The sequence below is a fragment of the Cervus canadensis genome, chromosome 11, assembly GCF_019320065.1.
Source record: "Cervus canadensis isolate Bull #8, Minnesota chromosome 11, ASM1932006v1, whole genome shotgun sequence".
Taxonomy (NCBI): domain Eukaryota; kingdom Metazoa; phylum Chordata; class Mammalia; order Artiodactyla; family Cervidae; genus Cervus; species Cervus canadensis.
In genome coordinates, this window is record NC_057396.1 from 75,322,182 (window position 1) to 75,336,982 (window position 14,801).

Sequence of the window (14,801 nt, forward strand, 5' to 3'; positions counted from 1 at the left end):
AGGAGAACTACAGGTATGCCTGCCTCTGGTGCTAAGAGGACAGGGACATATGCTGGCCTATCGGTGGGCCTTCTGTTAGCCAGCATGTCCCACCCTCTCAGTCCCTGTGACCCGACCTCCCCGCTCTGCTACTACGTTAGTATATCTACCTCTGTTTCTGACTCTGAGGAAGGGTCAGGCCACACGGAGAAGATACTCGTAGGTACAACCCCCTCTGATAGTGAGTCTACATCAATCTCCTCTTCAGGGCTGGCAGGAAGTGGACCCACCCACTCAGAGTTGCCAGATCCCTCCTTGCCTACCTCTGGAGCTGGGTATAATACCTCATCCATTGATAGGGACACTTCCAGGCCAGTGTCCACCCAATTTGAACAGGGAGGCGAGAGGTCTCCATAGGACCTTTGGGGAGGGTCAAGGGAGTCCATGTGGAGAAGTTTGTCTGTCTGACCTTCCAGTGGCTGGGAGCTGCTAATTTCCAGGTCTGGAGTCCAAGAGCTTCCCACTGAAAACACCTCCTCCCCCTCACTTACCTCGGAGGGCATGACAAGGGGGCTGAAGGGCTCAGCTGGCTCTTTGTTCTCAGAGGGCAGGACTAGGGGGCTGAAGGGCCCAGCTGGCCCTTTGTTCTCACCAAGAGGCTCCTTTTCCAGTTCTGTGAGCTCCCTGGGCCAGAGCTCCACGTCCGGCAAACACCATTCTTCCCCTTCGATCCAGGTCTTGCCTGTTTCTGTCAGGTGGTAACTCGGGGTCCTGCAGCCCTCAGCCTGGGGACTCCCCAGACACTCCACAGGCGGCTCGATGTCGGAGCCGCAGAGCATGAAGTCCAGGATCTCCTCCAGCTCGCTGGTGGCGGCGGTGCTGGTGATGCGGTACTCCTCAGCCTCGCAGGGCTGCCCGAGCAGGGCTGGGTTGAACGTGTAGGGCTCTCCGCAGTCCACGTCCAGTCCAGGTTCCTTCCCCACCAGCTCTGGGCTGGACCCAAACTCGGACTCCTCCGCTGGGTGGTCTGGGGAGCGGCCGGCAGAGAGCAAAGTGTCTTGTAGCCTGGAGCACACGGGGGAGTCCTTACACAGGTTTGCTCTCGAGGATGACAGGTCTTGCTCGTTACCTGAGGATGGCTGTGTCCCCAGAGGCTCCCCTAAGTCTTTGAGTTCTGGGATTTGAGGGCTATCCTGAGAGATCCTGAGGGGAGGCTCCTGAACTACTTCCCAGCAGGTCCCGTTGACAATCTTGCGAAGCTTCACTCTCCCAACCTGCCCCTCCTCCGCAGAGTCTGGGTGAGGGGCCCTGACTTCGGGGCTCCGCTTCTTGCTCCCACCTGTCTTCCCAAGACCGGAGGCGCCTGGGCTGCTCCTGAGGGGACTGGCTCGCCCCGTTTTCTGCTTGTCCTCCGGCACTCCCTTATTGGTGCTCTTCTGCCGCCACAGCCGCCGGCCAGGGGCTGTGGGCACTGAGCTGGGTCCGCTGAGGAGGCTGGCGGGCTTGGACGTGCAGACATCGGGAGACGGCTTTGAGCGGCTTAGCTTGATCTTCCTGGGCAGGAGTCGCTCGTCAACGGAGGTGTACAAGCTGGGTGGGGAGAGTGCCATAGGACCGTGGGCGGGGCCACTCCTGTTTTCTTTGGGCCCCTGACCATGGCTCGATGGTGAAGCCCTTGTTTCTTGTGCAGCTGGGCAGGCCCTGGCCTTCCTCTTGAGCAGGAGTGTGCCAGATGAGTTCTCCGGGTTCTGTCGGTGGTTCTTCTCCGGGTGCCCCTCCTCCTTCCCCGAGGACTTCAGTCTCGCTGCCCCGAGAGGACAGGGCGTCTGGGAGACAGGCAGGGGAGCTCGAGGCCGGCGGCTGGATGCCACCACCCTGGCAGAGACTGGCGCGGGGTTGGGAGGATGCAGGCATTCCCTGTTCAGCCTTCGGCCCTGAGGGGCCTTCACCAGCTTCCCACCCTCTAGCTGAAGGGACTCGAGCTCCGACACGCGGAGCTGGCGGGCTGCGGAGAGCACGTCCTGGGCCTCTTCTCCAGATAGCTCCATCTCGGAGGTGTACAAGAAGTCCACCAGCTTCCTCAGGGTCCTGATCTTCAGGCCCCCCAGCTCGAGCACCACCTTCCGACCCTGGGCTGGCCTCTCCCGCTCCAGGCGCTCTGTGAAGAAGGGGCTGCAGGCTGACAGGATGCAGCAGTGGGCTGGGACTGCCTCACCTGGAGGGAAACCCAAGTACCTATCTCAGGCCGACTGGCAAGTTCATGGGTCAAACACAGCCGCTACTACCTGAATCTGCTGTCCCTTCTCAGTTTCCCTCATGGAAGTTCAAGTAGGAGAAATTTGTTTCTTCTGCCTACCTGGAAGATTCTGCCATTACCCAGCTAACTCATTTTTTAACCTTAAAGATTTATTTTAGGCTTTCAGAAAGCCTTCCCTAACCCTCTTCCGCCATCCCGTTTGGGTTAGCTGCACTGTAGCTATCACAGCATTCAGCTATTTGCATTGGAATTGTCCATCTCCTTCACTACACTTCTAAGCTCCAAGGACAGGGACCTTGTCTGTCTGACTCACTGAAGAATACCCAGTACTGGACACAAAGTAGGGGATCAAACACTTGCTGAATAAATGTTTCTGACTCACCCAAGAGTTTAAAAATTTGTACAGAAGCTGCTTGTGATCTAATAAAAACCATGAGCTTTGGATATGGATAATTAGGATAATCAGGGGCTTGCTTCCCTCGAGGCTCAGACAGTAAAAGATCTGCCTGCAATGCAGGAGACCCAGGTTCCATCCCTGGGTCAGGAACATCCATGGGGTCGCAGAGAGCTGGACACGACTTAGTGACATACACCTTTCACTTTTCAATCAGGGCTCAGTTCTCTCCTGAAATCTCTCCACTGCCTGGTAGCCACTGTCCTGAGCCCCCTTCTCATTTTATGGGCACTTCCGGGGAAATTTTCCCCTCTCCCATGGCTTCCATTAGCAAAGGCTTGCTGATGATTCCCAGATCCAACCTCTGCCCAGATACCTCTTCTGAAATACTAGGCATGCCCCAGCCTGCAAGACTACATGGATGTCCCACAAGTACCTCCAATGCAACCTTTCTAGAACGTAAACTCACCATTCCCCATACTTCCAAACTTCCTGCTTTTTACTTCAAAATAAGATAACACATTTACCCAATGGCCCAGGCCTGAAAACAAAAGTCATATTTGAGTCTTCCTTTTCTCTTACCCACTGCATCTAATCAAATATTAAGTTTTCTTTAAAAAACAAATAGCTCGAGTCCTTATTATGTGCCAGGCACCTAAGGCTCTTACCAGAATTAATTTTAATCTTCACTGCAACCCTGTGAGGTAGTTGTTACTACAGATGAGTAAACTGTAGTGTAGGCATAGTGTAGTAATGTGCAAAATTAGTTAAGCATCCGGTCCATCACTTCATGGCAAATAGATGGGGAAACAGTGGCTGACTTTATTTGGGGGGGCTCCAAAATCACTGCAGATGGTGACTGCAGCCATGAAATTAAAAGACGCTTACTCCTTGGAAGGAAAGTTATGACCAACCTAAACAGCATATTAAAAAGCAGAGACATTCCTTTGCCAACAAAGGTCCGTCTAAATCAAGGCTATGGTTTTTCCAGGAGTCATGTATGGATGTGAGAGTTGGACTGCAAAGAAAGCTGAGCGCCGAAGAACTGATGCTTTTGAACCGTGGTGTTGGAGAAGACTCTTGAGAGTCCCTTGGACTGCAAGGAGATCTAACCGGTCCATCCTAAAGGAGATCAGTCCTGGGTGTTCATTGGAAGGACTGATGTTGAAGCTGAAACTCCAATACTTTGGCCACCTGATGTGAAGAGATGACTCATTTGAAAAGACCCTGATGCTGGGAAAGATTGAGGGCAGGAGGAGAAGGGGACAATAGAGGATGAGATGGTTGGATGGCATCACCGACTCAATGGACATGGGTTTGGGTGGACTCTGGGAGTTGGTGATGGACAGGGAGGCCTGGTTCATGCGGTCGCAAAGAGTCAGACACGGCTGAGCGACTGAACTGAACTGAAGGAGCAGGGACAAGATTTGAACCCAAGGCTACCTCAGTCTATGTTCTTAACTGCAGCAAGTTTTGTAAATTCTTTTTGTTGCTGTTGTTCAGTCACTAATTTGTGTCCGACTCTCTTTGACCCCATGGACTACAGCACACGGGCTTCCCTGTCCTTCACTATCTCCTGGAGCTTGCTCAAACTCGCCCATTGAGTCAGTGATGCCATCCAACCATCTCATCCCCTGTCAGCCTCTTCCTCTCATGCCCTCAATCTTTCCCAGCCATCAGGGTCTTTTCCAATGAGTCAGCTCTTTGCATCAGGTGGCCAAAGTATTGGAGCTTCAGTTTCAGCATCAGTCCTTCCAATGAATTCAGGGTTGATTTCCTTTAGCACTCACTGGTTTGATCTCCCTGCTGTCCAAAGGACTCTCAAGAGTCTTCTCCAGCACCACAATTTGAAAGCATCAATTCTTCGGTACTCTGCCTTCTTTATGGTGCAACTTTCACATCTGTATAACTCTTTAATACTTCTCTTTAATAGCTCATAAACCGTACATTTCTTTCTATTCTCAATGCTTTAGTTCAGGCCACAATTCCCTTTCTCCTGGATCCCAAAACAGCCTCCTATCTGGACTCAATAACAATCTAATAATTCCCCTCATTGTAGCCTGAGTCCTATTTCTAAAGCAGTTATGACCTTCTTCTTAAAATCCACAAGTACAATTCCAGTGTTCTGAGGACAAGATCAACTTCCTTGGTATAACACTTCAGACCTGCTAATTTCTCTAGCCACAGCTCTGATCAATACACTTCTTACAATCTGTGCTCTATAGCCATAATGAACCACTTGCAAACCTCTGGTCCATACCTCTAAATCTCTGTACATGCCGTTTTCTCTGCCTGGGAAAATCCTTCCCCACTTCTTCCTACTTCTATTTGTCCTCATCTAAGAGGTTATTTCCTCCAAGAAAATCTCCCTGACCCCCGTCTCCCAACCTCCTCAAGTCTGTGAAGTATGTGCCTCTTTTGAGCTCCTGTATCAGCCTATATCTACCCCAATGGTATTTATTATACTGCCCAGTTATCTGAATGCACTGGTTATTTGAATATCTCCCCCTTTCATGGTTTCCTTATAAGGATGGACTTTATTGTCATATATACTATGTGCCCATGCTAGTACAGTATACTTTTTTGGTTTACTTTGAATAAAGGAATGAAGCGAAACTCTTACTAAGAGAACCAACAGACAAGTTACTTAAATCACTGTCTCAATTCGCACATCTGTAGAACTGGAACCATACAACATTCTTTATCTCACAAGGCTGTCATTAAGAATCAAGATGAGAACTAAACTACACTATGTGTACTTGGTAAACTGGAGAGTGTTACACAATGTTGGTAATGAAGAAAGTGAACTAGTAAGAGAAGAAGTTACTTGCTTGGCAAAACAATAGGAAAACAGGGCTTCCCTGGTGGCTCAGTGGTAAAGAATTTGCCAGCCAGTGCAAGAGACACAGGTTCAGTCCCTGGTCTGGGAAGATCCCACATGCCGAGAAGCAAGTAAGCCATACTATTAATCCTGTGCTCTAGAGCCCAGGGACCCATCTACTGAAGCCCATGCACTCTAGAGCCCATGAGCTGCAACAAGAGAAGCCACTGCAATGAGAAGCCTGCACACTGCGATGAACAGTCCCCACTCACTGCAACTAGAGAAAAGCTGGTGCAGCAATAAAGACCCAGCGCAGCCCCAAATAGTAAAGAAATAAAAAAGAAAACAGAAAAATACATAATAGGACCATCTAATACTTACATTCTCCTTAGTACATTAAAAGTACCTTTCTAAGTGTTTTACGTACGTTAAACTCAATCTTCACAAACATCCCACTACCACATTACCCACATTTTACAGAATCCTACACTTACGGCACTTTATAATTAGCTCATTTTTTTTTTTTTAAGAGGAGTATAATCTCACTTTCGAAAAATGTGCCTGTCCTAGAAAAAGGTGTTTACCAAATAGGACTTAAAGGCAACCATTACACACTTTCCTGGTTTTGTCCTTCACTGCCTGGCCCTAAAATCATTTTCTCTTAGTCTATGGTGAGTTTTCAATTGAGTCCCTACTAGTCTCTTACCTTCTGCCTGCAGAAGGACATCACAGAACACACCACTCTGTTGCTGGTGATAAAGCTGCAGAAACGCTAACCGCAGGAACCGGGGATTCCTGTACAGGATTTTGGGACTGGCAGGAGAGCACATGTTGGTCTCTTAACAAACTTTCTGGGTTTTCATGGATCAGATTCCTGTGGGTGAGATAACACCTTTCAGAGGCATGGTCATACCTAATTTTTTTCTTTTTATCTTTAAAATGACAGGGAAATTTTGAAAGTAAGAGACAAAAGCATGAATTGAGGAACCATAAACCCAGGAATTGTGCCCCCAAGGGTATCTTAAGAATATCCTAGTGGTTACAGGTGGGAGTTCATTGATAGCCTTAGATTTGAATCTCAGCTCTGTTATTTATTGGTTTAGTTGTATAATTGCAGGGAAATGATCTAACTTCTCTGAGTCTTACTTTTCTGATCTAGCTAGGAAATGGGAATTGTAATACTTCTGTACTAACCTCATAAGGCTGTTTGAGAGATTTAATCAGTTAATTTCTACCAAACTGCTTAGCACTGTGAGTGCCTGGCACAGAACTAGCACTACAAAAATGGACTTCTTGTTATCCTTAAACCTTCCTTATTCATATTACCAGGGACTCAGCGCCTACGGTGCTGACTACTCATATTCTTCCTGAGCATCACATTTCTGAGTTTCATGGGAATACTTCCCACATTTAACACATTTTAACAAAATACTTATTGAGTATTAATGATCTCTAAGAAGTCATACACGCCTTATTTTCTCCAAGCTCACTCTATCACACTAACCAGCAGAGGGTGCACAGCAAAGAAGAGGAGCTGCTGGACTTGGTGAGAAGGTCTCCAACCGAAATGAGAAGACTGCCACCCTTGGTTCAGATGTTCTTGTCCAAAGGAAGCCTGTTTCCGCCTGGAAATTGGCACAGAATTTAGTCTTCAGGTTTGTCGATCTGGTTAACTATCTGGCTAACAGTGAAGCAAGGATGATTATGCTAAATTCTACCCCTTCCCAACACAAGCTGGGTATTCGGAATTCAGGCTTACTACGTTTCCAGTTTTCTGTATTGAGATCCTCACACGCTGCACGGGTGGTGTTCCTTTCCTGGCATGCAGGTTTCTGTCAGGTGGCACCAGGGCTCCAAACGGTTCACGTCAAACTATCGGGAAAGAAAAGAGTGGAAAAGGTAAATTAAGAAACCGTAGGTTCAATTCCATCCCAGCCAGAGACACGGGAGTGGAGGATGGCGGCGGTTTCAAGGGCCCAAACGTAGGCCCTGGGGGAAACTTTCCGACCCACCAGCACTGGGCCTCGCCCCCAGACCCAACCTGGAATAGCTCCGCGGGAGGAGATGCTCCTGCTCTCGGGTCCTCGATCAAGCCTGCCTTGCTTCCTCCCACACTCCAGCCTGGCGCGGGGAGGCTTAGCAAAGCTGCACAACGGCGTCCCGAGGTCTCCTTTCCTGTCCAGAAGCAAAGGAATCGGGGTTGGAGGAGCGGGGAACGCAGGGCTTCAGGGAAGGCCCTGCAAAGCGGGGTGCCCCTCAAGCTCCGAGCGCCCCGGGCCCAACTCCTCTGAAGAGAGACCTCTTGGCGCGAAGGTTTCTGGGAATGGAGAGTGCGGGTCCCGGAGGCCCGAATCCAAGGCTCGCCCTCACTGTCGCCTCCGGCCGCACGGGCTTTGCAGCCGCCCCCCAGATGCCCTCGTCTTGCCGCGGGCCCCGGCACACGCGTGCACCGGGAAGCGGGTGGGGGTGGGGTGTGGGGTGACAGCGAAAGCCTGAGGCCACGCAGCCAGCACCACACACCTCGCGCCAGTCCTCGCGCACCACACGCACGCACGTCGCAGACCCGACGTGCTTCCTCCTCCCCCAGCCTCGCGGGTTGACGCCGGGCGAATACGTCATCCCCCATTGGCCAAGGACCCTCAGACAGCCAATCACAGGGCGAGGGGCGCTTTGGGCGGGAACCTAAGTCTCGAGGGACTTGGGGGATGGGGGGGCAAGAGCGCTCCCCCGCGAGAGACAGGGGGAAAGTACCGCCAGTAAGGGATTCTCTAGGAGCAGGCCTCATCCTTGGCACCCGGTGAAAACAAACGGAAAAGAGGCTTCAAGGAGGTGGGAGGACACCTCCGGCTTCCTGTGGAGGAGGATGCTGATGGCCTCGGTCCTGCCAAGAGCGCCCCAGGCGTAATGAGGCCAAGGCTTCCGGATGGCGCCAGTCGCACCTGGTCCCACATGTCTCTCATACTAGGTGGCTCCTGAGGCCAGGAATGTTCTGGAACAAGGTCCCTGGGCTGCCTCCTGATTTCAGGTTTGTGATAGAATCCACCCCAGACCCACATCTGGGAGACCTGGTGACCCGAGGCGGGGGGCAAAACTCTATCCGGAGGGATCTCCAGTTTTGAGGTATTTAGTGCACCTCCTGGCCGGAAACATGCTGTGAAAACATGAGGTCGAAAATTAAATGATCTCGAGATCACGCGTTCTGAGAGCACGCCAAGCCGCGTTGGAAAGCCACACAGCAGCTCTCTGCCGCGTGCGTGTTAAGACCTGGGTTCCGGCTTCAGGTAGCTGCCCGGTGTCGTCCTGCGCTGGCCGGAGCCGGCCGAATCCAACGCCACCAGGGACAAAGTGTGGTGCGGTCACCCGGCCGGAGGCAGGAAGGACGGTACCTGAGAGAGGGGGAACCTGTCCAGGGACGAAGCGGAGAGGGGTGAGTAGTACTGGGCGCTCAAGTGTATCTTGATTGCTATCTTACATCTTTTCAAAAGGATCTGAGGTGGTTGATCGAAATATGGGGCGGGGCATGGGTTGCCAAGTCAGGTAATCTTTTCCCTAATTTGAGCTCCCTGCCCTTGAGATGGAGAAAGAAGCAGGGAACAGAAAGACATTTGGGGTTGCCGTCATATTTTGAAGAGGTAGCAGTTCGTGAAAGGACATAAAACTTCGCAGGAGGAGGACAGATTTTTAGATGCTGCCAGCGCGTCACACACACGCACACACACATGCACACACATGCACACGAAAGCAAGCAAGGGAAAAAGGCGGAACAATGCTTGTTTGCAGCATCTGTTACTGTGGAAATGGAGCCTTGACTCGGCAGGTGCAGTACCACCGTAGGTGATTCTATGGCGTTTGTCAAGAAAATATAAATATTGCATTCTCTCAGAAATATATTGTTATCAGGATTAGACTAATTTTCAAGAGGTAGAGAGGACTCACTTATTTTTGTTTGCTTGTTTTAAGTGCAACAACAGTTTAGTTAAATCTTGTGTTAGTCGATTTTATAAAGGGAATGAAAAATGGCCATCCTACCCAAGGCTTCAAAAATGGCGAACTTAGGATGGTAATGTGTTGCCATCAGAGCGGAGAAAGAAGTAAAAATGTTTTGTTTTCCTTTGTATGGGTAGCCAGTGTTTTTTTTGGAGTTGGATTTTTAAAAATTTCTTCTTCTTGGCATTTATAGTTTTAGGCTGTTTTAGAAGTAAAGCCATTACAGCACAATGCTCTGCCCTATATAATAATTTTAACATTTCTTTTTTAAGTACAGTTTTATTTTCATGGTTCAGTTTATGATATCTTTTCTTTGTGTGTATGTGATGATGGTTGTGGGTGGAGAAGTTAAACTTTGAGAGTTGTAAAAATGAGTACTGAGTGTAGTCTTCCATGCATTAAAAATGAAATGAAAAACAGAAAGAAAAAAGAAAAGAAAAAAAAAGCCTCCAATAAAAACAACCCTTTTTCTCTGAACACATCCATTGATTTCTCTCCATTTTTACTGCCACTACTATAGTCAGCTCCATATCACTGCAACTTGACTTTCAAACTAATTTCCTTGCTTTCACTCTTCCCCGGACTTTAATCCATTTGTCACATAAGCAGCCAGACCTTTTCACAACGTTGATTGGATTATGTCATTCTGCTGTTTAAAATTTCCACAGGCTTTCTTTCACCTAGAATAAAATCAAAACTCCTTTCTCTAACCTATAGATGCCTTTATACTCTGATTCCCACCTATACCTCCCTCATTTCCAACATGTTCTGCTGGATCCAGTGTATTTCAGCCTCGCACTTCAGTGCTTTGGCATTAGTAGTTACTATGTTCATACTTTCTCAAGGTTGACTGCTTCTTACCATTCAGATTTCTCCTTAAATGTCACTTGTCCAGAGAGTTTGTCCCTGACATCCAATCTAGAACAAGCCACAAGTCCTTCTCATCAGTCTGTTTGATCTCTGCATAGTGTTCCATTTGACATCTTATTTGTTAATCTTCTGCAATTTCCCCTGCGCCAGCTAGAATGTAAACTTCTTGAGAGCAGGATACTTGTCTGTCTCATCATCCTTGACGTCCAGAAGAGTGCATGGCTTACAGTAGGTGTTCAGAATAACCCAAAAGGAACAAGTCTTTTTATTTTCTATTCAGTGACTATAAACAGTTTTTCCCTCAGTGAATGTTATTCCTTATGATTCTTTATTTGAAGATGGCCGTTTCAGATAAATTTAACAACTTTTCATCACTGAGTTAACATTTTAAATTTGTATATAATTTTTTAAAAATTTATTTCTTATTGAAGGATAATTGCTTTACAGAATTTGCTGTTTTCTGTCAAACCTCAAAAATTTGTGTATAATTTTATTTTGAATGTTATCTACAAATTCATTAATGTTAAATGACTTGTCCAGGATTATTTAACTAGTAAGACAACAGACTTCATTTCATTATTCATGTGTTGCTAAATATGATATACAAGGCTGAGCTCTGGGAATACACTAGAAAGATAATTTTTATGCCTTCATGGAGCTTATCTTCTGGTGGGGGAGACAGGAAAACACACAGACACATACGCATGAAGGAAGGAAGGAAGGCAAAATATTTGCAATCTGTTAGTGATGGTGTGAAGGAAACGAGACTAATCCATCTCTAGAAAATCATAGCTTATTCTAGATAATGGCTCTCATCTAGGAACCAGTGAATCAACAAACTGGTTGATTTCTGGTGTTGTTTTCCTTTGACAATAATCTTTGGCTTATAAACTTGCTGTGCAGGACTAGGAGTAGATGGAAAGTAGAGGTAAAAGATGTGATAAGGTAATTGGAAAGGATTCTTAGGCAATGAGAGTTAAAGGCTGTTTGTTTCTTTGTCAAATGTATTCAGTTCCCATTCTAGTTTGTTTAAAGCCCATCAGACAGGTGCTGTGATGTCTGTTTGGCCTTCCAGCACTTCTGAGAGAAGTTCTTTTTGGCCACATGAGACCAAATGAGAGGGTCTATGAGACTGTAGACCAAATATGAGGGGGTGGATAATGATCAGATAAACCTGATTGGAAGGGCACTTTCATGCTGAGGAGTTGAATTCCAGTTTAGATAGATAAGGAGTGTCAGATTATGGTTAATAAATGTTACTTTAATGTATTGGATGAATAAATATGGATCTTGAAAACAGATGAGGAGCTTGGCCTTTATCCTGACCATAGTGTAAGGTAATGGAAATAGCATAGGTTTGGCGTTAGACTGATAAGGGTTTACTCCTTAGCTGGATGAGCTCAGGCAAGTTTCTTAACCTTGTTGAACCTTGATTTTCTCATCTGTAAAACAGTGGTAATACTGTCTCCATGGTGGTGTTTTAGAAGTTAGGGATAATGAGTGCAAGGTGCCCTCACATGATGGATGCCTCTCATTCGTTGCTATTTTGGGGCAATGTTGAGCTATTGAAAATTTTTTGGCAGGGTAGATATTGATAATCATAACTTATTGAGTTTACACTGTATGCCATGTATTATTTTAAGAACTTTATGTGTATTTTTTTAAGAACTTTATGTGTATCTTTCAGTAGTCCTATGAGAGAGATATAGTTATTATCTCCATTTATAGTTAAGAAACTGAGTCACAGAGAAATTCTATAACTTTTCCAGGGTTGCACAGAGTGCAGCATGTGTGTGCTGCTTGCCCAGTCGTGTCCAACTCTTCGTGACTCCATGGACTGTAGCCCGCCCCAGGCTCCTCTGTCCATGGGATTCTCCGGGCAAGAAGATGAGTGGGTTGCCATTTCCTTCTCCAGGGGATTTTCCTCAACCCATTCTCCTGAGTCTCTTGCATCTCTTGCATTAGCAGGCAGATTCCTTACCACTGCGCCGCCTGGAGAGCCACAAAGTATGTAGCACATTTACTTGATTAGGTATACTTAGGAGAAACGGTTGAAGCCAGTCAGCCTTACTGCAGAACCTATGCTCTTAACCACTATTTTAAATTATGAAAACTTAAAAAAATTAAAAAAAAAATTATGAAAACTTTATGAAGATTCATTTGGTAGCCGTCTTCAGATTTTTAGATTTTTCAGTAAGAAAGAAAAAGGAAATTTTCAGTTCATCATTATCATTTTCATATAGTTAATGACCATAATAGTAAGCATAAAAAAAATTTCAATCTCTGCCCTTCATGGCCTAATAGTCTAAGAACATATTAAAGATAACTCTTAATGAGAAAAAGAATACCTGTTATAATCCTTTATTTAGGTAAAGTGTAAAGAGAATGTATGAACTAGACCTTCTTAAGCCCGAACTTCACAAATGAATTGAATTTTCTTGATGTAAGAGTTTCTTTTCCTTACACGTGCTGTTGTCTCCAAATATATCACTTGTTTATGGGATATCATTTATTATGCCTCTCAAGCCCACGTTATTTTGATTTGGGGCAAATAAGAAGACTGATTTTCTTCAACAGCCTAGTGGATTCAGCTTCCTTCTAGTTGAAAGTATGTATGTATGTATGTATGTGAAAGTAGCTCAGCTGTGTCCTACTCTTTGCGACCCCATGGATATACAGTCCATGGAATTCTCCAGGCCAGAATATTGGAGTGGGTAGCCTTTCCCTTCTCCAGAGGATCTTCCCAACCCAGGGATAGAACCCTGGTCTCCTGCATTGCAGGCAGATTCCTTACCAGCTGAGCCACAAGGGAAGCCCAATTGAAAGTATAGACACTAAAAATGTTAAGTCGAAGTATTTGTTTTCCTAATTAACTCTAATGCATTTAAACCAAAATAAAATTGAGAATTTACCTCAGATATCCCCTACCATCCCAGTCAACACATTGTAGCCCTGTTTATAGTGTTTCTTGCTCCTTCCCTTCCTATCTTCCTGTGGGAAAATGCTTTGGGGTAGAAAGCAACAAACCAAATAACAGCAGGCAAAGAAAATCAGCTCTTTTTTTTGCTTCCCCACCCGGAAAGGAAGGAGGGAGCAAGAACTCCACCATCAAAGAGAACCGTGGTTCTTAGGCATGCCATTCTAGAAAGCCCTTGTTCTTTCAGCTCCCTTCCCCGACTCCTCCCAGCTCTGCAGTAATTCCTTAGAGATTATATAGTCTCCACTTTAAATATAAATATATATATAAAACTTCCCCCTGTCTCTTTTTCTCCTCCTCTTGCTTTTTTTCCCCTGTTTCCTATAATAAAGTTTCCTATTGGATAAAATCAGCTCCCTGATTTATGCCTAGCTCCTATTGGAAGTTCTCAGGGGCTGACATCACTTAGGAAAGCGAGGGGGTAGGGCTGCCAGATCAGTTTGTCACCACCCAGGCTCCCTAGCCTTTGGCTGGGTGCAACTTCCATTTTAGGTGTTGGATCTGAGAGAAAAAAAAAGAGAAAGAAGAGCAGGAAAGATCCTGAAAGGAGGAAGAGGTGGCGAAAAAGCAACTACCTTACTGGATTTGTCTTTCTCAGCACATTGACGGAGCCTTGGTTTTCTCTCTTAAAAGAGTGGTTTTCAGAAGTCCACATTTAAGGTGTGTGCCTTTTTAAAAAATATGTGTATAAACGGGTAAAGCAGGATAAGCCAAGTTGAATTTTTGTCTTACGTTAACCGAGGGAATTTGAAAACGAGAGGGTGTTTTATGCTGACGGGTAACTTTTAAACAATTATTAATTTTTCTTTCTACTTATTTGGGGGAATTTTGGTATTTTATCATATTTAAAGCAAAGCAAGATATTCAAAGCCCAGAAACAAACTTCTAGGTCTAATATAGGGAGATGAATAGATTCAGAGGGGTGAGAGCTGGTCCATAAATTTACATTTTGGTGTGGTCTTTGATTGTATGTGTTTTTTTCTAGGTTAGGCTAACAAACTTCTGTTTTCAGAGCCCAAACCAAAAGTTGGTTTTTTTTGGCATGTTGTGTGTGGGTTGGGAAAGGAATTTGTCCGGGTCGGAAGCTAGTTATACAAATGGTTCTTCATATGTTTCAAAACTTTTTTTTCTCCCTTTTATTATTAAATTTGTGAAAATGGGAAGTTGCAGGGAGCTTTGCAGCTTAAATAGTGGTATTTTTCCCCTGGAGAGTTTGAACGGCCCAGATCGATTTCAGCCCTGCTGTTCCTGGGTGGATCCCTCTTTTACTTTTTCAGGTGTGGTGGGTGGGAGCCTCTTTCGCCTTCTAGACTTAGCCTCCCTGCTTTACCTTGTAAAAGAAAACAAATGGATCCTTGGTAACTGACTGCCATCCCCTTCCTTCTGAAACTACCTTTGATGGCAAAGATTTGTGGAGGTATTGTATGTTCAGTCTGCATATACAATAATGTTTGGTTTACGTGCTTAAAGGGATAAGGAAACTCTAATCATGCGTTTTAGTTCACCTGAGTAAAGT

General features: G+C 46.0%; 2 protein-coding genes across 11 annotated transcripts in view; one reads left to right on the plus strand and one right to left on the minus strand.

Annotated features, from left to right (window-relative positions):
- Positions 1–131: 131 nt before the first annotated feature.
- BTBD18 (BTB domain containing 18) lies at positions 132–8,056 on the minus strand. Of its 3 annotated transcripts, none has more exons than XM_043481632.1 (6): positions 7,972–8,056; positions 7,493–7,626; positions 7,211–7,323; positions 6,956–7,076; positions 6,158–6,325; positions 132–2,194 (listed from the first exon to the last, which is right to left on the minus strand). In XM_043481632.1, exons 5-6 carry the CDS (start codon positions 6,279–6,281, stop codon positions 132–134), a joined length of 2,187 nt encoding a protein of 728 aa, XP_043337567.1. In that variant the 5' UTR covers positions 6,282–6,325; positions 6,956–7,076; positions 7,211–7,323; positions 7,493–7,626; positions 7,972–8,056. The 3 variants fall into 3 exon arrangements, with proteins under 3 accessions (XP_043337567.1, XP_043337566.1, XP_043337565.1); XM_043481631.1 differs by having other exon boundaries at positions 7,751–7,991; XM_043481630.1 differs by having other exon boundaries at positions 7,493–7,991.
- Positions 8,057–13,713: 5,657 nt separating this feature from the next.
- CTNND1 (catenin delta 1) overlaps positions 13,714–14,801 on the plus strand; it is a 45,722-nt gene continuing 44,634 nt past the window's right edge. For 6 of the 8 annotated variants that reach the window (XM_043481640.1, XM_043481642.1, XM_043481644.1 and 3 more), the window contains exon 1: positions 13,725–13,945. The gene's annotated coding sequence lies outside the window, so the exon portion shown is untranslated. Of the gene's footprint in view, positions 13,946–14,801 lie in introns of all 8 variants that reach the window. The other 2 variants (XM_043481643.1, XM_043481646.1) reach the window with 2 other exon arrangements.